A 21,110-nucleotide genomic window follows, 5' to 3' on the forward strand; every position below is an offset into this window, starting at 1 on the left:
CGTTTCCAACTACAATAGTCATTTACAACATTAACAATGTCTACACTATTTCTGATCAATTTGATGTTATTTTAAATGGACAAAAATGTGCTTTTCTTTAAAAAAAAATAGAAAATATTTAAGTGACCTCAAACTTTTGAACGGTAGTGTATATGAGGAATTACATGAATACAGAGAAAGTGTTACATGATCACACAGTAAAGGCACCCGGATAGGCACTCATTTGGCTTTTCATATTATCCACAACTTCTCCCTGCATGCATTTGGCCTCATATATGTGGATAATGCATACATACAATAATAAGGCCTTTTATCAAGCATTTTGGTTAGTGATGACAAGTACTGCATACACATTGTTTCCAGTAGTCTATATGGAATTGATAACCAAAGCAAAGTCTAACAAGTACAGCTGTATATGTAACACGTAGATGAATGTTGATATGTTAATAACAACCAATACATTGAGATACATAAGTGTCCCAACAGTAAATGACAATAGGCTAATATAGGTAAGAGGTTGATAATTAGGCTTGTTCAGGCGAGTACAGTTGCTAGCTCCACCAGTTTGCTTGGAGGAGGGGACTAGGAGCAGGCAGGGTTGCGTGTATATCTCACCCCAGGTAGAGTAGCAGGTGTATGGGGGACAGAGAGAGGACTGGGAGGGTGAACATGTCAGAGCCCCAGGGTGTCTTTCTGCACTTGGCAACCCAGAAGGTTATTTCCAGCCTGGACACACTCGGACACACTGGTCGCTGAAAACACACAACATCACCAGGACAGGCATCATTATACTGTAGCATCATGGTGGCAAGGATTGGCACAATGTATCTGGAACACTTGTTTGAAGACAAAATACCACCAACATTGTATTGTGAATGATAATACTCAAAATGTAAATATATTTGTCATTTAAGTAATACAGTATGGTAGATTCCTACTAGGAAATTAGTTTCACCTAAACAATTTCTTTCCAATCAGGGAAGATGAAGGACAAGAGTTGCCAGGACTATGAGAGTAAGCTATAGCTACCTTTCTGATCCTGGATCCATGATACTGCCTTCATGGCCAGAAACTGCCACTCCTCCTGAGCCTCCATCTTGAAACCATAGAGCCATACCAGGGCTAGAACTGTGGCCCACACCTCCTGGTCCACCTGAGTGAGGGAGAGAGTGAGAGCGAGAGACAGACAGATGGAGAGAGAAACAGAAAATAAGGACACTGAGACATGGGTATCATGGGGACATTCAATTCAATGTTCATCATGCTTTTGTCCAGAGCTGATGGTCTTTCTATAGAGTGCACGTGCAGATACTCTGAGTGCATCATCTTGCAGCATGCTCATAATATACAGTATCAGTTAAAAAGGTTGGACACACCTCTTCATTCAAGGGTTTTTCTTTATTTTTACTACGTTCTACATTGTAGAATAATAGTGAAGACATCAAAACTATGGAATAACACATATGGAATCATGTAGTAACCTAAAAAGTAACATAAAATATATTTTGATTTGTTTTTGAGATTCTTCAAAGTAGCCACCCTTTGCCTTGATCACAGCTTTGCACACTCTTGGCATTCTCTCAACCAGCTTCATGAGGTAGTCACCTGGAATGCATTTCAATGAACAGGTGAGCCTTGTTAAAAGTGAAATTGTGAAATTTATTTCCTTCTTAATGCGTTTGAGCCAATCAGTTGTGTTGTGACATGGTAGGGGTGGTATACAGAAGACAGCCCTATTTGGTAAAATACCAAGTCCATATTATGGCAAGAAAAGCTCAAATAAGCAAAGAGAAACAACAGTCCGTCATTACTTTAAGACATGAAAGAGGGTCAATCTGGAAAATTTCAAGAACTTTTAAAGTTTCTTCAAGTGCAGTTACAAAAACCATCAAGCGCTATGATGAAAATAGTTCTCATGAGGACCGCCACAGGAAAGGAAGACCCAGAGTTACCTATGCTGCAGAGGATAAGTTCATTAGAGTTACCAGCCTCAGAAATTGCAGCCCAAATAAATGCTTCACAGAGTACAAGTAACAGACGCATCTCAACATCAACTGTTCAGAGGAGACTGCGTGAATCCGGCTTTCATGGTCGAATTGCTGCAAAGAAACCACTACTGAAGGACACCAATAAGAAGAAGAGACTTGCTTGGGCCAAGAAACACGAGCAATGGACATTAGACCGGTGGAAATCTGTCTTTTGGTCTGATGAATCCAAATTTGAGATGTTTGGTTCCAACCGGCGGGTCTTTGTGAAACGCAGAGTAGATGAACGGATGATCTCCGCATGTGTGGTTCCCACCGTGAAGCATGGAGGGGGTGTGATGGTGCTTTGCTGGTGACACGGTCTGATCTATTTAGAATTGAAGGCACACTTAACCAGCATGGCTAGCACAGCATTCTGCAGCGATACGCCATCCCATCTGGTTTGCGCTTAGTGGGAGTATAATTTGTTTTTTAACAGGACAATGACCCAACACACCTCCAGGCTGTGTAAGGGATATTTGACCAAGAAGAAGAGAGATGGAGTGCTGCATCAGATGACCTGGCCTTCACAATCACCCAACCTCAACCCAATTGAGATGGTTAAGGATGAGTTGGACCGCAGAGTGAAGGAAAAGCAGCCAACAAGTGCTCAGCATATGTGGTTACTCCTTACATGCTGTTGGAAAATCATTCCAGGTGAAGCTGGTTGAGAGAATTCCAAGAGTGTGCAAAGCTGTCATCAAGGCAAAGGGTGGCTACTTTGAAGAATTTAAAATATATTTTGATTTGTTTAACACTTATGGTTACTACATGATTCCATGTGTTATTTCATAGTGTTTATGTCTTGTCTATTATTCTAAAATGTAGAAAATAGTAAAAACAAAGAAAAACCCTGGCATCTGTTTATTTCTGTGGACCTACCTGTGCAGGCTTTGGCTTGGACACCTCCTCCTCAGTCTTCGCCAGCACCTCAGCCAACCCTGCCTCCAGGACCCAGGAACCAGAGGCCTTCTGAAGGGAGATCAGCTGGAGGAGAGGGTCCCTCACAGGCTTAGAGGTTGGGGCTGGAGAGTCAAAGTCTAATGGGATTGGACAACTTAATGGTTAGAACAGTTACAAATTATCTAAATGATTACATACCTAATACCTTAACTGTTCCATTATAGCGCCAGTGGCTAACTGGGTCACCCTAACCCTAACCAGAATCCTAACAGTTGCGGTAAAATCCTTGTGCTGTGCTTGAGTAATACAATCACAATAAATAGAACACTGAGGAGCATCAAACAGTGTTACAATTCCCATGTGAATAACAGGTATTTGGAATTAGGTTAACACAGACATTAACCCTTAAAATTGTTTATGTTAGTGTCGTACATTCCCACTAACAAAAGTCTATCTATTAAAGATCACAATTCAACATTACAGTACTTCTACCCAAAATACACTGAACAAAAATATAAACGCAACATGTAAAGTGTTGGTCCCATGTTTCATGAGCAGAAATAAAAGATGCCGGAAATATTTGGTAAGCTCAAATAAAATGTCGTGCACAAATTGGTTTACATCCCTGATAGTGAGAATTTCCCCTTTGCCAAGATAATCCATCCACTTGACAGGTGTGGCATATCAAGAAGCTGATTAAACAGCATGATCATTACACAGGTGAACCTTGTGTTGGGGACAATAAATGTGCAGTTTTTTTCATACAACTCCACAGATGTCTCAAGTTGAGGGAGCATGCAATTGTCATGCTGACTGCAGGAATGTCCACCAGAGCTGTTGCCAGATATTTGAATGTTAATTTCTCTACCATAAGCCACCTCCAACGCCGTTTAAGAAAATTTGGCAGTACGTCCAAACGGCCTCACAACCTGCAGACCACGTGTATGGCGTTGTGTGGGTGAGTGATTTGCTGATGTCAACGTTGTGAACAGAGTTTCCCATGGTGGCAGTGGGGGTTATGGTACGGGCAGGCATATGCTACGGACAACGAACACAATTGCATTTTATCGATGGCAATTTGAATGCACAAAAATACCGTGACGATATCCTGAGGCCCATTTTTTTTTAAAGGCATCTGTGACCAACAGATGCATATCTATATTCCCAGTCATGTAAAATCAATATATTAGATGCATTTAAAATTGACTGGTTTCCTCATATGAACTGTAACTCCGTAAAATCTATTAAAATTGTTGCATGTTGCGTTTTATATAATTCAACATTAACAATGTTGATTCTAACATTTCTGTAAAAGTTATGAAATGTGTCAATACACATTTTGTAAAATTGAATTATTTGAATTAACCCTGAAATGAATAAAACATGTAGTTTATTCAAAACATGCAGACTTTAAACATGAACCCATAAGATCACAATCTTAATACAACTGAACAGGGATCATATTAACAGGGTTTAGTATTAACTCATAATAGTGATACGTAAGCATATTGAAATAGAGACATGTAACTTGTTTCTTAAACAAATAGACTCGGTGCTGACCTTTACTCTTTTTGCTCAACTTTAACTTGACTGGGGACCTCATTTTCATCTGCAGACTACACCCCATCATCATGGGCATGGGGCTGCACTGAGCCATATCACACAACATCATCTTGGGCATGGGGCTGTGATACAACACTGAGAAAGAAGGGAAAAACACAGGTCACTGGGTTACAAACATGAAGGTACACGCACCGAACACATTAATGACTAAACAATGAGGATTCCGTCTTACACGTGCAGGGGGCACAGTTTGAGACACTTCAGCTCGCGGTTACCATTTATTTAGCGCTGTTTACATATCTGCATAAAATAATTTCCTTGCACAGCCTCTCCCCGTCACACAAACACTCACTCACTTGGCGTCGGGACTTGTCTGCGTAGCAGCTGTCCATGCAGGGCCTCTCCATCTCCTTTGTGGACAGCGATGAAGGCAGTAAAGGCACTGCTCACTCCTGATTGGACGCTGAGCTCTATCACCTTCTCTTTCACTCCCTCCTTCTCACCATCCTGCTCTCTCTCTTCCACCTCCAGGGATTGGATCAGGGTTCGAGCACCCAGCCTGTGGACGGTCATTCTGGAGAGGAGGGATAGAGAGAAGAGGTAGAGGAAAGAGAGAGATAAGAGTTAGATGTGGGAGAGGAGGGACAGAGAGATTAAGACAGTGGAGTGGGGGAGAGGAGGGATATAGAGATTAAGACAGTGGAGTGTGGGAGAGGAGGGATAGAGAGATTAAGACAGTGGAGTGGGGGAGAGGAGGGATATAGAGATTAAGACAGTTGAGTGTGGGAGAGGAGGGATAGAGAGATTAAGACGGTGGAGTGTGGGAGAGGAGAGATTAAGACAGTGGAGTGTGGGAGAGGAGGGTCGATGATAAGATGGGGGTACCTACAGAACTATATAAATATATATCAAATCATACTACATAGCTGAAATGCATTAGAAGTGCTGGCACAGTTTCTATTAATGGAGTGTCATAGCAGTGTTGCCTGAAAATAGTGGCACATTCCCTTAATGCATCTGACCAAGGCCTGCAGTGTTGTTTTTACCCAGTGTCCTCTGCAGGCTTAAGACTGAAGCTCAGCTGGTTCTCAACAGGCTGCTTGGCCAGGCTGTACTTCACTATCACCGAGCCCTCTGTGTCCCCTGAGCTCTGAGCAGGGGAGAGAATGAGAGAGAGTGAGAAGGAGAAAGAGACAGACAGAACGAGAGAAAGAAAACAAGGAAATACAGAGTTTAGTAAAAACACGTGGACCGTGACCCAAAAAATTGTTGTCTTGCAAATAAGTTATGACCTTACCAGTGTCATTTGAACATTGACATACAGTATGTTAAACAATATTAACATTCATAACAGTAGAAGGCAGAGTCCTCACCTCCCCAGTGAGCTGGGCATACAGAAGTGCCCTTTGGCCCTGGAAGACCACTCTGATTGGTGGAGACAGAGGGGTGACAGAGACCCCCTTTGGGACATTCCACTTGACTGAGATGTCCACCACAGCTGGCTGCAGGGCAAACCGGAGGGACTGCATCACCTGAGGGAGGAGAGTGAAGGAGGTGGGAAAGTGGTAAATAATGTAATTAAAAAAGGAAAGAGAAAAACAAGAGAATAAGGGAGGTGATGAAAATGTTTGTAGCCAATAGAGCCCTCACTTTACACATGCACACACACTGATAAGCTCTCTTACTTTGGGCTGCATCCTGTCCTGTCCTGTGATAAACTGTGCGTGCCCTCTGGCCTGCTTGGCCACCCCAGAAATGAGAGCAGTGCTGGCCCCCTCCCCGATCCCAAAGGAGAAACACCTGACAGGGACACACCCAGGAAACACTATTATTGTTGTTATCAAATACCAAAAAAAGTCTATCAACCAAATCCATATCACTTGTATAATTTTCTTGTCCTCGTGGGGTGACTGAAAACACATAACTGTACAGGAAGAATCATCAATACAAAAGCTTTCGTTTTCTAACAGGGGTGAAAAACCCTAACCTACAGAACTGTCCCACACTGCTGCTCACAGACAGGTTGGGTAGGTTTACTTTAGATTGGGTTTTACAATTCATCTTTTGAGTCAAAAAGACCAGTGGTTAGAGCTTTACTTTCCAGACAGGTGCAATGGGTTCTGTAACAAACTCTATTAAAACCAATAAGTAAAATTTTTTTCAGGTGGGAGGTGACAGAGCTGGGATCTCTGCCCCAACTAGGTAATGATAGGGTAAACAGTGCTTGTGGGCCCACCTGTGAGAACCGGCATTCGTCTTCACCAGATCCAGGACTTCCTTGGTGTTCCCCACCTCACCGTCAGTGAACAAGAAGAGCTGTGGAGGACAGAGCGGGTATGTCTCAACCGTGCTTCTACACCTGCATTACTAGCTGTTTGGGGTTTTAGGCTGGGTTTCTGTACAGCACTTCGAGATATTAGCTGATGTACGAAGGGCTATATAAAATAAAATTGATTGATTAAATAATGTACGTGCAGCACTGAAGTATACTGAGAATGTTTCCTTAGTAACCAAAAACACAGGTCTATTTGCTGTCCCAGTAAGCCAGGCATGTTACTGTAAATACCACACTCAAAATACACTGTTTGCTAGGGTGTTACTCTGTAACTAAACATGCCCAAAGCCCAAAAGGGAATTCCCTCATGGTCTAAGACATTGGTTGCTCCCGTGGGAGACCAGGGTTCATATCCTGCGTGTTACACATGGAAAGGTGGGAGGAGTTTCAGGTGTTTCAGGAGGAACCTGTATGAATCACAGCCAGCCAGCCCTAGAAGGCCAATGAGTGAGGTGATTAGAAAAAAATATAAAAAATGCCACTCCACAATGATACAATAACTGACAGATTTTTGTTGACCACTCAGATAGTTGAGACACTAAAAAACAAACCTAGTCAAACATGGTACAGTGGTTCCTTTGGCGTCATCAAAAATACATTACATCATCTATATTTTGGGTAACAGTCGTTATACATTGCGTCATCTATACACGTATGCATAAACAAAACTAAGTAAAGTAGATACAAGGACATTCAGAAACTTCTAAAGAAATGTCTGTTGGAGGATACGGTGGCAGGCTTTAGCAGAGGCATTTACATTATTGTTACCTGATAACATTGCACACAATTATTTTCATCTAGATAATTTGAACTATCACTTTGGCTGGACAGCTGACAAAAAACATCCATAATGTCATTGTATAACCCACAGTAAAGCAACGCATGAGGTTCTGTTTCAATGGAAGCATCGTTACAGAAAGGACAGACATTTCTCTATGGCAGTGTTTGTGTGTAAATTATTATTATTTAACTAGGCAAGTCAGATAAGAACAAATTCTTATTTACAATGACAGCCTACCCCGGCCAAACGCTAATCCGGACAACGCTGGGCCAATTGTGCGCCGCCCTGTGGGACTCCCAATCACGGCCGGTTGTGATACAGCCTGGAATCAAACCAGGGTCTGTAGTGACGCCTCTAGCACTGAGATGCAGTGCCTTAGACCGCTGCGCCACTCGGTCTAAGGCACTGTAAGGTATGTAAGGTGTGTTAGCTACCTGTCTGGGCTGGTCGGGGAGGCAGGGCTGGCTGTAGATATGTTTTAAAGGCTGGAGGATCTCTGTACCTCCCAGGTCAGCTCTCATTTCTTTCACCTTCTGCAGAGCCTCATCCATAGTCTTCTGGCTGTACTCCACACTCTTACTGACATCCAGATAGACACACACACACACAAGGTCAAAGGGTCATCACCACAACATATTACAGACCCAAGCCATGGACATTTGAATCCTTCCCCTACCTGCTGCAAATTATTAGATGTAAACATGATTGAAACAGGGGTTGGAAGGAGAAAACACTCACGAAAAGAAGGACTCATAACTGGACCCAAAGCCGATGATGTTGAAGTAGCAGCCCATTGGCAGGCTTTTCAGCAAGAGCAGCAGAGTATCCTGCAAGAGAGAAGTCCAACAAGTGTCTTTACTCTTCAATAAACCTTATAGGACAGTCTTAAAGAACTAGTACAGAGTAACCACAGTGTACTGGATTTAACTCCAAACTACCTAGTGGTGAATCCTGTGCAGATTGAGCTGTTCATTTATTAGAATAGGGTTGCTGTGTGTGTGTGTGTGTGTGTATACCCTGGCACTGCCAATACGGTCCTGTGACCCAGACCCAAGGTGCATGGGGCATTCCATGCTGCCAGAGCGATCCACTACGAACAGGAACTCCCCGTGTGAGGTCATAGATGACATCACATCCTTGGGAAACTCTGGGTACAAGCTCAGCATGACCACTGGGTCACCCATCAGAGAGCCTGGGGGGGAGAGAGAGAGAGAGAGAGAGAGAAAGAGAAAGAGAGAAAGCGTGAGGGCGAGAGAAAGAGAACGAGAGAAAGAAATAAGTGTCCAACAGTTATTCTCCATTTCTAGAGGACGCCTCTCCTTCAGTCTCACCATGTCCCTCTCTGTAAACATGAATGAAGGTAGTAAACTAGACTACTCATTGATCTCATATACACCAATCTACAACAGAGTACACCCACCCCCCTCACCTGGCTTGGCAGAAGCCTGTGCTGCCTCTACTATAGCAGTAGGCTGATGGGTGTCTTGGTAATACAACAACAGCTCAACATCCCGGTCAAACTGATGACCTGCAGCCAGACTGACCTGCAGTTAGAACAACATTCACATGAAGGTAGAGCAGTCAGAGAGGGAATTGAACAACTATGAAGGATTCTGATGGTTTATGGTGCTAGTGAGAGTGCAAGCACACAGACATACACACAGTGTACACATTCATACGTACGTACGTAAAGCAACACACTTACACATGCATATGAACACACACACACACACAGTACCGTGGCTTGGGTTTTCTCTGTGTTGAGGTAGTTGAGTGGGTCCAGGGGACAGTTGGACTCTACTCTAGAGATGGGATGAGGGGACGACACATGGGCACTGAGGGACAGACTGTAGGGGACAGAACCAGCGGGCACCGAGGACACCTGGGCACTGCCACCACTACCACTGTCTGACCCTTAGAGAGAGATGGGTGAGGGAGAGAGGGGAGAGAGAGACCCACAGATTAAAATGTTTTTGTTCCAGCCCAGCACTAACACTTCTTTCATCTCATCAACAACTCACCAAGACCTTGATTAATTCAATAATGATTAATTCATTAAAACGGGACTGTAACTAAAGCATGCACCATCCCCTGTGGGTCTCCAATAGCAGGACTGAAGACCACTGCCCTATGGGACCAGGTACTGGTTCATAGTCACACTGCTGCCCACAAGGTTTTTACTTTGTTTTGCAGTGCCCTATGATGTATTAGTGGTTTGTGTCTCTATACAGGGGCCCATGTTCTTACCCTGGGGTTGGTAGCGGGGGTTGAGCACGGCGGGCAGGCAGAGCCTCAGGCCGTCGTCAGCCTGTACAGCCAGCTCTGTCACATAGTCCAGGCTGACAGAGGCCTTCTCCCCTGGAGGCAGACTTCCCACACTCAGCTTGAACACGTCCGGGCTCTCATCACTCTCCTCCAATAGGAAGGCCTGCTGTCCCGAGCTCAATGCATCATCATACTGCTCCTGTGCCTGAGGAGGGACAGAGGAACACAGGGACGCATCATCAACCTGACACACAGTATAGTACAGTAGCATACATCCAGGGGAATGTGCTGTCTGACTGACACTAGTCAGGTCAATGGGGTTTGACAGAGAGTCGCTTTGACAAAGCAGTAGGTTGGGAACCAGTTTTACAGGGTCAATGTCTAATACTGAGAGCAGAGAGCTGTCAACAAACATCTGAATAACTTTTGAAGCCCACTAGGTCATAGACTGCTGGTTAACCATAAAGTGATAATAATAAGTTATGGATTGGATTTATATAGAGCCTTTCTACCAACTGAGGTACCAAAAGCACTTTACATAGTAAGGGGGAAACTCATCTCATCCACCATCAATGTGTGGTACCCACCTGGGTGATGCACAGCAACCGTTTTGTACCAGAACGCTCACCACACACCAGATCTCATGGTGGAGAGGCGAGGAGTGATATTTGCCAATTAGGAATGAAGGGATTATTAGGTTGCCTTGATGGAAATGGGGCCAGGTTAGCTGGCCCGTAACATTTTACACCAAGTTTCTCTTAAACTGTGTAGTAACGCTATAATTACACTAGTAACAACACTTGTACTAACATGTTATTGATTGGTATTAATGTGAAATTAACCCAAATCCTGCAATAAATTATACTTTTGTAGATCTCAGAAAATGTCATAAAAAATATGTCTATAGTTGCATTTGTCTCATTATTGACTTGTCATCTCTCCTCACCTTCTGTTTCTCCTGAACCTCAGCCACCACCTCAGTCTGTCCTATCTTGGCGCTGAACCTGCAGACAGCAGCCTCTCCCGGCAGAGGGAAAACAAAGATGGCCTCCAGAGGGCTCTGCTCCTGGTTCTCATACTGCAGAGTGGAGCTCACAGTGGCCACATGCCCCTGCACACTCACTTCCACAGCAATACTCTTCAGAGGCACTGAGAGAAGGAGGGATGGATGGAGCAACATATTTTTTATTTTGTGAAAAACAATATACAGTTGAAATCAGAAGTTTACATACACCTGAGCCAAATACATTTAAACTCAGTTTTTCACAATTCCTGACATTTAATCCTAATAAAAATTCCCTGTTTTGGTCAGTTAGGATCACCACTTCATTTTAAGAATATGAAATGTCAGAATAATAGTAGAGAGAATGACTTATTTCAGCTTTTATTTCCTTCATCACATTCCCAGTGGGTCAGAAGTAAACATATACTCAATTAGTATTTGGTAGCATTGCCTTTAAATTGTTTAACTTGGGTCAATCGTTTCAGGTAGCCTTCCACAAGCTTCCCACAATAAGTTGGGTGAATTTTGGCTCATTCCTCCTGACAGAGCTGGTGTAACTGAGTCAGGTTTGTAGGCCTCCTTGCTCGCACACACTTCTTCAGTTCTGCCCACATTTTCTATAGGATTGAGGTCAGGGCTTTGTGATGGCCACTCCAATACCTAGACTTCGTTGTCCTTAAGCCATTTTGCCACAACTTTGGAAGTATGCTTGGGGTCATTGTCCATTTGGAAGACCCATTTGCGACCAAGCTTTAACTTCCTGACAGATGTCTTGAGATGTTGCTTCAAAAAATGCACATAATTTTCCTGCCTCATGATGCCATCTATTTTGTGAAGTGCACCAGTCACTCCTGCAGCAAAGCACCCCCACAACATGATGCTGCCACCCCCGTGCTTCACGGTTGGGATGGTGTTCTTCGGCTTGCAAGCCACCCCCTTTTTCCTCCAAACATAACAATGGTCATTATGGCCAAGCAGCTCTATTTTTGTTTCATCAGACCAGAGGACATTTCTCCACAAAGTACGATATTTGTCCCCATGTGCAGTTGCAAACTGTATTCTGGCTTTTTTAATGCTGGTTTTGGAGCAGTGGCTTCTTCCTTGCTGAACAGCCTTTCAGGTTATGTCGATATAGGACTCGTTTTACTGTGGATATAGATACTTTTGTACCTGTTTCCGCCAGCATCTTCACAAGGTCCTTTGCTGTTGTTCTGGGATTGATTTGCACTTTTCGCACCAAAGTACATTCATCTCTAGGAGACAGAACGCGTCTCCTTCCTGAGCGGTATGACGGCTGCGTGGTCCCATGGTGTTCATACTTGAGTACTATTGTTTGTACAGATGAACGTGGTACCCTCAGGCATTTGGAAATTGCTCCCAAGGATGAACCAGACTTGTGGAGGTCTACCTTTTTTTTTCTAAGGTCTTGGCTGATTTATTTTAGATTTTCCCATGATGTCAAGCAAAGAGGCACTGAGTTTGAACGTAGGTCTTGAAATACATCCACAGGTACAACTCCAATTGACTCAAATGATGTCAATTAGTCTATCAGAAGCTTCTAAAGCCATGACATCATTTTCTGGAATTTTCCAAGCTGTTTAAAGGCACAGTCAACTTAGTGTATGTAAACTTCTGACCCACTGGAATTGCGATACACTGAATTACAAGTGAAATAATCTGTCTGTAAACAATTGTTGTTAAAATGACTTGTGTCATGCACAAAGTAGATGTCCTAACTGACTTTCCAAAACTATAGTTTGTTAACAAGAAATGTGTGGAGTGGTTGAAAAACGAGTTTTAATAACTCCAACCTAAGTGTATGTAAACTTCCGACTTCAACTGTAAAGGTGGTGAAATGTTCTGAAGTATTTATTTAATAAAAAAGGAAGAGAAACAGACACAGGAAGTAAACAATCATTTATGCTTTCAAACCGTACCTGGTTCATTCTTGACAGTTACCAATCCACAGCAGTTCACCATTTTGGCTCCTGTATGGAGAAGTCAGGTGTCATATCATTGTCCTTTTACGGGCGTCTTACGTTAATAAAGTTTAATTGCCGTGCAACAGTAAACAGTTAATGGTAATATGCCAAGTGTCTATGATAAATTGTTTTATAAAGGCAGCCACAGAATGCAACTACTGACAGTAGGATGACAGTAATTGAGAGGTTTATCTAACCATGTTGGCAGGGCTCTACAACAATGTTCCCTCAAAATATTTTTTGAGGCACTGAGCAAATTTTAAGTCTGCTGAACGCAAACTGGAACATTTTTTAAATACTGTGTAACTTCCAGCGCGCGTTTAATTATGAACACCGAGGCTGTACCCACTTTAAGATACAGTTTTAACAGTGGCCAAGTAGGCTACTGTGGCTATTTGATCATAATGTAGGCCTACCAGAGTGGCCTACCATCAAAAACAATGAGAAAATGTATCCCATAACATTTTAACATGGAAGTAGCTGTTCTATCATTCAGCCTACAGTAGCAGCCAATGAGTGGTGTTCAATGTAGGCTTCATTCCATGAGACTTTATTTTTTTTTAAACATGCAGAGTGTGAGGTTCTGAGTTATGCACTATAACCCAATACTATATCACATGTGATTGAATATTAGCAACTGTTGGCCTGGGCGCCTGGGTGTCTGTGTGTGTGTGCTGGAAGTAACAGTTAGCCCCAGATAAGTGTGCTGGGAAGCTGTGGTTAGCCTTGAGCGAGAACAGTGTGCTTTTGTATGCAGGTGCAAATAGCTCAGACAATGTTGCAGAGCTGTCTGACCTCAGTCTCTGGGGTGAGGGAGCGTAATCTACACAGCAACAGCGCCGGGACACCAAAGAGCGCAAAGAGGCTAGGACTAGCCTGAGCGCCGGCGATAGGCTGGGTGAGTCTAAACCACGCCCAGTCTCTACTCTGTGACAGGCCGGCTCGGAAGCAGGAACTAACTCTGTCAGAGTATATTATAATGTCTTTGTCAGGAACAAGTCAGTTCTCTGTCTTATCCTGCGTGATGATACATTGAACCCGTATATACGAAAATTGCATTTACCATTTATTGCTTAGTTAATAAAAAATACATAGCATACAATCGGTGACTCTGTCATACTTATCCTTATACCAGAGTGAATTGACGCAACCCTAACAAGAGCTTGACATTTACCTGTTTATCCACTTGTCCTTCAGACAAGGAGGTGACAATTACTCTCATGTTGTGTTTCGATGCAAGAAACCACTTTTCAAAATAAAATGCATTATTATTCCCAAACCATTATTACAGAGAATCAGACAAATTATGCTAACCTCTGCCTATAGGCTACTTAGCGTATTCAAGCCGGTCTCAAAGTACAACACAAAAAATGTACATGTTTTGTGCTCTTGCAGGAAGCAATCACTCCCTATTTCTGACTACAAATTATCTTTAACTGGGCTAATAACTCACTAACTAAAACAAATCAAATGTGTTTATATAGCCCTTCTTACATCAGCTGATATCTCAAAGTGCTGTACAGAAACCCAGCCTAAAACCCCAAACAGCAAGCAATGCAGGTGTAGAAGCACGTAGAAGCAACTAAAAAAGGATATGAACAAAATGTGCACACGTGGCTACATGCTGCTCTCGCTTTGATCTCCAAACAAGCGCATCTACTCAAGACCACAACTCTAAATACAGTCCAGTTCAAAGTAAATGGCACAGATCCAAATATTGCATATAGGCCTACTGCAGCTCTGATTAGTTATGCCGCACCGTTCGGTGTAAAGTATGGGCTCAGTCGTGCGCAATAGAATCCTACTCTAATGAATTCTTCATATGACAATCTCTTGCGTAGTTAGTTTTGTTTCGTTATGTTGAATTGATAGTGGGTAATATTGTGTTGATTCAATCACAATTGACACAGTAAAGGGAAACGTTGATAGTGTTAACAGGGAAAACTCTAGAAAGTTGAGTGAAGTTCAATCTTGTGGTTCTATACATGGGATGATATACAGTAGAAAATAGTAAAAAATAAAGACAAACCCTTAAATGAGCAGGTGTGTCCAAACTTTTGACAGGTACTTTATATCTTCTGCGCACTACTACGCACTTTAGAGGGAACATTTCTCTACACCAACTTTTTCAGTTGTTGCACAAAGCACATGATTTGGTCTCACTTTTTTAAATAATTGACAATGACCTGGCGTGTGTCCCATAATGAGCCTGAATTCCATATAGAACCTGCCTAATAATGACAAGCCATCTTTTAAATTAGCATGCCCTTGTGCCCGAGTAAAGATGTGACAGGGAAGCGAATGATGAGTGCATCATTTCAATAGCAGGTGATTTGATCTTTCATTTGTGGGCTGAGCAAGTAGCCACAATGAAGGGTTTACACAGACATTGCCAAGACAATTTTAAAGGACTTTTTCAAGCACTTAATTGTAATTTTCAAGGACCTACATTTAAAAATGTAACTGTTTTAATAGCCAATATATATATATATATATATACACTTTATTAGGCAGACTAACTACTTTATATATATATATATATATATATATAACCACCATAAGAATAACATGTTTTAACAGGCCTACCCAATGGCATTATGAATTGACATTCAGATTATTATTTTTTACATTCTAAATATGTCAGAATAATGTGGGCATTGCCTGACTAAATAAATAGCATACTGCTGTAAAATAGGGACCTTGTAGCAGTCATAAGGACAAAGATTCCGCAGTAGTCAGGCAGATAGAGGTGCAAATGAATATTGGATTTATTTACACAGCGCTGGTGATGTGATAAATGTACAATTCAATTATATTTACAAACTTCTGACTTTAAAATGTGAGCATTCAAAAAGAAAAATGGCCTCTTATCAGAAAAAAAAAAAACTGTCCTAACCATACAAAGCACATGTGGGTTCTCCTAGGCTCAAATGCAGCCTCCCCATTGAGTTATCAAACGTGAACAGACGTGAACATCCCAAAACAGGCACTTCTAAAGAATAGGTGTGGCCAGATCTTGGCGAGCAGGCCAGGTGTATCTATACATGCTCAAGCACGCACGTTCACACATTGAACATCACGGAAAAACCAGACACATGCTCTCCAAACAAAGAAAAGAAAGAAATTGACGCAATCGACATTGCAATACACACGGCCCTTACCCACCTGGACAAAAGGGATACATATGTGAGGATGCTGTTCATCGACTACAGCTCGGCCTTCAATACCATAGTGCCCTATAAGCTGATTACAAAGCTGACAGCCCTGGGTCTGAACTGGGTCCTGGACTTCCTGACGGCTCACCCCCCCAGGCGGTGAATGTAGGTCACATTACCTCCTTGACATTGATTCTCAACACGGGGGCCCCACAGGGTGCGTACTCATTCCCCTCCTATATTCCCTGTGTACCCACGACTGCGTGCCTAACATAAGTTCACAAGTTCGCTGACGACACGACAGTAGTAGGCCTGATTACCATCAACTACGTGACAGACTACAGGGAGGAGGTAGGCACTCTGCTGGCGTGGCGCCATGTAAACAACCTCTCCTTCAACATTAGCAAAATAAAGCAGTTGATTGTGGACTTCAGGAGGAACCAGGCTGGACAAGACTCCATCCTCATCAACAGGGGTGACATAGATACTGTCAAGGCGCTTGTATGGAAAACCAAGTTGACCGCAAGGCGCTTGTATGGAAAACCAAGTTGAAACAAACATTTGATGTCTTGCTCATAATAACCGCACATGGTTTTACCTCAACAAGCACAACAGACTAGCGCAACACCCTTCAATTGAAACAGTGGGAAACAAAATGAAAGCGGCAACATCTATCATATAAACTGATCTGAAATGAAATCACAGCATAATTATATTGGAGCAGTAGAACTTTAAGGCCAAAATATAATTTAAGGTAGGCTTATTCCGTTGACTGAATTTGGCATTGCAAATATTCAACCAACACTTTTTAACACTTTCAACGCCACTCAACAACCAAAACGTTTGAAAGCTGTGCATTCTCTATTCCAGAAAGACTATTGCAGGGTTCCCTAACTTAAATTTTCATTTTTTAATATATTTTTTAATTGTTGGATATAAAACTGTAAAAACACCATGAAATGAGCTCCTAGTGATTTTAATTTTGGACATCCCAAGTATTCCCACGCATAATAGATCAATCCAAGTGATTGTACACAAATGTATGCAAGGTTTCAAATGATTGTTTTAGTCAAATATATCTGTTTGGGATTCTTGCGGTCAATATGCAGTCTTCAAATGATTGGTAATTATGTTACGGTCCACGACCATCCGCTCAAGAAAAATATCGGCCGTGGCTGAATGTAGTTGATGACCTCTGATTTATATGTGTGCAACGCACTTGTGATTAATAATCGGGAATCCATGTATTTTAATCAATTACATAGCCTAGATTAAAAATAGCATTAACACAAGAACATTTTTTCTTTACAGGCACTAACAGTCAGTGTTGCACTGGAGTGTTTAGCATAACTGTGCAGCCCTGTATGTGGAGCCCTGATGCACGCCCGGACAGGAGCATTCCCGTGCTGTTGTTGCTTCTTCAGAAGGTTGGTTCAATTTGGGCCAATTGCACATTATTGTTTAAATACATAATTTCATTTTAATCAAAATTTGAAAAGCAAATTGTTAACTAAAAACTACCGTGACCAGGTACATTTCTCATTGGCACCATTGTGACCAATTCAAAATGTGTGTCGCACTGCCAAGTCAAATGGTCACAAATACAACTGTTGTGGTCACAGTATCGAGCCCTGGTTGATCATGCGCCATAACTGCTGGTTGCTGATAAAGAACATTGCTTTGTACAGTAATACAATATTGGTTTCCAATATCTTTCCAGAACAGACAGTAATTCCTCATACAACAGATGCTTTGTGTAAAATTTGACATTTCCAAGCTTGAAGTTATTGTGAACAACAAATAATGAAATCACAGCAGCCTGATGCAATAATGTCAATATCTGTTCAGCCAGTGTAATCTCTGGTTGAACTGGTCAAATAGGATGGAATGCAATAGTCAATAATGTCAGGAGGTAGGCCTACCTGCCACTTAGAGGTCAGGTATTTCATTTGTATTCTTATTGTATGGTCCTGAGTATTAACGTCCAACAATTCAAGCTATATGTTGGATAAACATTGACATGAATGACATTTGACTATTGCTGTCTCTTGCTAGGCACATCAGGTTCCGTCATGACTGTTAGGGTTGGGGGCAATTGTAGCACAGTAATACAATGATCATGAGCCAAGCAGCCAAATTATGAGTACAAGTGATTTTAACTTTAAGATGGTATGAATTACACAAATAATACATGTAAAATAGCCTTGCTGTCCTGTAGAGCAGTGGTTTCCCAACCTTTTTCGGTTAATGTACCAACAAGAACATTTTGTTCTGTCCAGAGTACCACTGAAGTACCCCCAGAAGTGCATTTTACCAGTTAGCATATGGTCTCATGAGTCTTCTCAAGTACCCTCTGAGGATAAGCCAAGTACCCCCAGTGTCTTATATAAAAAAATGACAGGACCAGTTCAAGTGGGCTCTGCGGATTACATTTTTTTTTTTAAACCACACAAAACCACAATTGCCCCCGGTCTCGTCAACATGACCAATTTCTGAACGTTCTGTAACGTTCCGCACTACTGAACGGACCCCAAGGCGTGGTCTCTTTGCTTGTTGCTCTGCACAGTCATTGCGTCTATTATAGTAACCTAAATCAAACATCCAAAAAATATGGATAGTGTGATATGTGGATGATATCGAATTGAATGGCTATTTCTTGCCACCGACAATCATAAGCAAAGTAGGTAATACGTAATTTGAAAATATGTCTGATAAAATGTACAATATTTTGAAAACCTGAATGCTTTCACATAAATAGGCGAATCATCCTATAAACGACGCAGTTATGTAACATATTACCTTTACATATGTGATAGGCTAGTTTTCAATGATTTCCTTTTACTGGTCCTGGAGATAGAATCCCACCGTTTCTACTTCCGTGTAGCATTAATATCCGAGTAGGCTACCTCTTCCTGGTTTATAAAGATAAACGTCAATAGAAAACATTGCGCAATCAACTCATTGGCCAGTGTTCATAGTCACGCCTGCTATCTTCCTTACCATTGGTGAAAAGTCACATTGGGCCTATTCAACCAATCGTTGTTCTTGCGTCTGTAGCGCGGGTTTTTACTACCCTAATGCTTTAAACGTATTATTCGACATTTATTTCTATTGGCTATAGCAATTCGTCAATGGACTGAACACTAAACATATCTGTATGGTTATTGTGTTTATGGCTAGTCAATTCATTGGTTATCTACTGTCAGAGTATTAGGCTTAAAAAGACGTTAATGGAGTCTACTAGCCTACTCATCATACCTAACACTCCTCATGGACCCTATTAATCAGGTGTGTTCAAGCAGGGCTGGAACAAAAGCCTGCACTCCCAGTGACTCTCCAGGAGGGTTCGGCTACTCCTATTCTAGGTTCCATGCAGAAGGAACAGAGTGAAGTCATTAAAAAAATAGATACAATGACCAATTAAGATGTAGATTGTGATAGATTTTAATCAAGTGCAGTCATATATGAGGAATTACATGAATATAGAGAGACAGTGTTACATGATCAAACAGTAAAGGCACTGATCTAGCTTTCTGTATTGTCCACACCTCCTTCCTGCATGCATTTGGCCCCATATACATGGATAATGGATACATACAATAATAACCCACCGGGCACACACTGGTTGCATCAATGTTGTTTCCACGTTATTTAAATAAAATTACATTGAACCAAGGTGGAATAGATGTTGAATTGACAACTGTGCCCAGTGGGAAGGCATTTTACCAAGCATTTGGAGCAAGCATAAGGCTAGCATTTTGGTTAGTGATGACGAGTACTGCATACACATTGTTTCCAGTAGTCTATATGTAACAGTATAACTTTAAACCGTCCCCTCGCCCATACCCGGGCGCGAACCAGGGACCTTCTGCACACATCAACAACAGTCACCCACGAAGCGTCGTTACCCATCGCTCCACAAAAGCCGCGGCCCTTGCAGAGCAAGGGGCAACACTACTAATAGGTTTCAGAGCAAGTGACGTAACTGATTGAAACGCTACTAGCGCGTACCCGCTAACTAGCTAGCCATTTCACATCCGTTACATATATGGAAGTGATAACCAAAGCAAAGTCTAACAAGTACAGCTGTATATGTAACACGTAGATTCATGTTGATATGTTAATAACAACCAATACATAAGTGTCCCAACAGTAAATGACAATAGGCTAACATAGGTAAGAGGTTGTGTAGTGGCTTCCTTTCCTCTTTACCATAGCCACTGCCCAAGCCTGAAGCGGGGTTGTTTCGTACGCATACAGTCCACACTCAAGGTTTCCAAACGGCCAAACAATCAATGAGATCCAGGGATATGGTGCAACACATTTTTTTATTCTTATTTCTAACAAAAAAATTATTCTCCAATCAACTTAAAGCATAGATTACTTAATATGACCTGTTTGTATGTCTGTCTGTATGGTCAAAAAACTATACCGCTCCCGCATCTAGCAAGGACTCCTTCCCCCGAAGGCCCAACTTCCTGCCTTTATCCTAACACACTTAACACAGTACAATGAAATGGGCAAGAGTGGGGGGCTAACAGTTACACTAACAACAGATGAATATATCTCAATCAGGTAAATATAAATCATAAAGGTACGTACATAATATTTCATCATATACATTAATATATTTACACAAATGAAATGTACATGGAGCTCGGTATGTTCAGTCTTTTATACAAATATGTCCAAGCTCTAACAGCTTGATAATTAGGCTTGTTCAGGCCGGTACAGTTGCTAGCTCCACCAGTTTGCTTGGAGTAGGGGACTAGGAGCAGGCAGGGTTGTGTGTATATCTCACCCCAGGTAGAGTAGCGGGCGTGTGGGGGACAGAGAAAGGACTGGCAGGGTAAACCTCTCAGAGTCCCAGGGTGTCTTTCTGCACCTGGCAACCCAGAAGGGTGTTTCCAGCCTGGACACACTCGGACACACTGGCCACTGAAACACACAACATCACCAGGACAGGCATCATTATACTGTGGCATCATGGTTGCAAGGATGGGCAAAATGTATCTTCAACACTTGTTTGAAGACAAAATACCACCAACATTGTATTGTGAATGATTATATTCAAAATACAAATATATTTGTCATTTAAG

The 21,110-nt window shown here is 42.1% G+C and overlaps 1 protein-coding gene across 2 annotated transcripts in view; it reads right to left on the bottom strand.

The window, feature by feature from the left end:
* Positions 1 to 293: 293 nt before the first annotated feature.
* Positions 294 to 21,110, bottom strand: part of LOC120018087 (von Willebrand factor A domain-containing protein 5A-like) — a 44,427-nt gene continuing 23,610 nt past the window's right edge. Inside the window, exons 1-18 of one of the 2 annotated variants that reach the window (XM_038961064.1) lie at positions 18,811 to 18,940; positions 12,812 to 12,862; positions 10,818 to 11,020; positions 9,854 to 10,076; positions 9,345 to 9,520; positions 9,036 to 9,150; positions 8,623 to 8,798; positions 8,345 to 8,433; positions 8,041 to 8,185; positions 6,727 to 6,806; positions 6,176 to 6,290; positions 5,864 to 6,022; positions 5,537 to 5,640; positions 4,847 to 5,064; positions 4,488 to 4,625; positions 2,907 to 3,064; positions 1,030 to 1,153; positions 294 to 752 (exon numbers count right to left, since the gene is read on the bottom strand). In XM_038961064.1, the coding sequence (XP_038816992.1) occupies positions 673 to 752; positions 1,030 to 1,153; positions 2,907 to 3,064; positions 4,488 to 4,625; positions 4,847 to 5,064; positions 5,537 to 5,640; positions 5,864 to 6,022; positions 6,176 to 6,290; positions 6,727 to 6,806; positions 8,041 to 8,185; positions 8,345 to 8,433; positions 8,623 to 8,798; positions 9,036 to 9,150; positions 9,345 to 9,520; positions 9,854 to 10,076; positions 10,818 to 11,020; positions 12,812 to 12,854 (2,346 nt within the window). In that variant the 5' untranslated portion in view covers positions 12,855 to 12,862; positions 18,811 to 18,940 and the 3' untranslated portion in view covers positions 294 to 672. Of the gene's footprint in view, positions 753 to 1,029; positions 1,154 to 2,906; positions 3,065 to 4,487; positions 4,626 to 4,846; positions 5,065 to 5,536; positions 5,641 to 5,863; positions 6,023 to 6,175; positions 6,291 to 6,726; positions 6,807 to 8,040; positions 8,186 to 8,344; positions 8,434 to 8,622; positions 8,799 to 9,035; positions 9,151 to 9,344; positions 9,521 to 9,853; positions 10,077 to 10,817; positions 11,021 to 12,811; positions 12,863 to 18,810; positions 18,941 to 21,110 lie in introns of those variants that run through there. The other variant, XM_038961065.1, reaches the window with a different exon arrangement.

The sequence above is a fragment of the Salvelinus namaycush genome, chromosome 23, assembly GCF_016432855.1.
Source record: "Salvelinus namaycush isolate Seneca chromosome 23, SaNama_1.0, whole genome shotgun sequence".
Taxonomy (NCBI): Eukaryota; Metazoa; Chordata; class Actinopteri; order Salmoniformes; family Salmonidae; genus Salvelinus; species Salvelinus namaycush.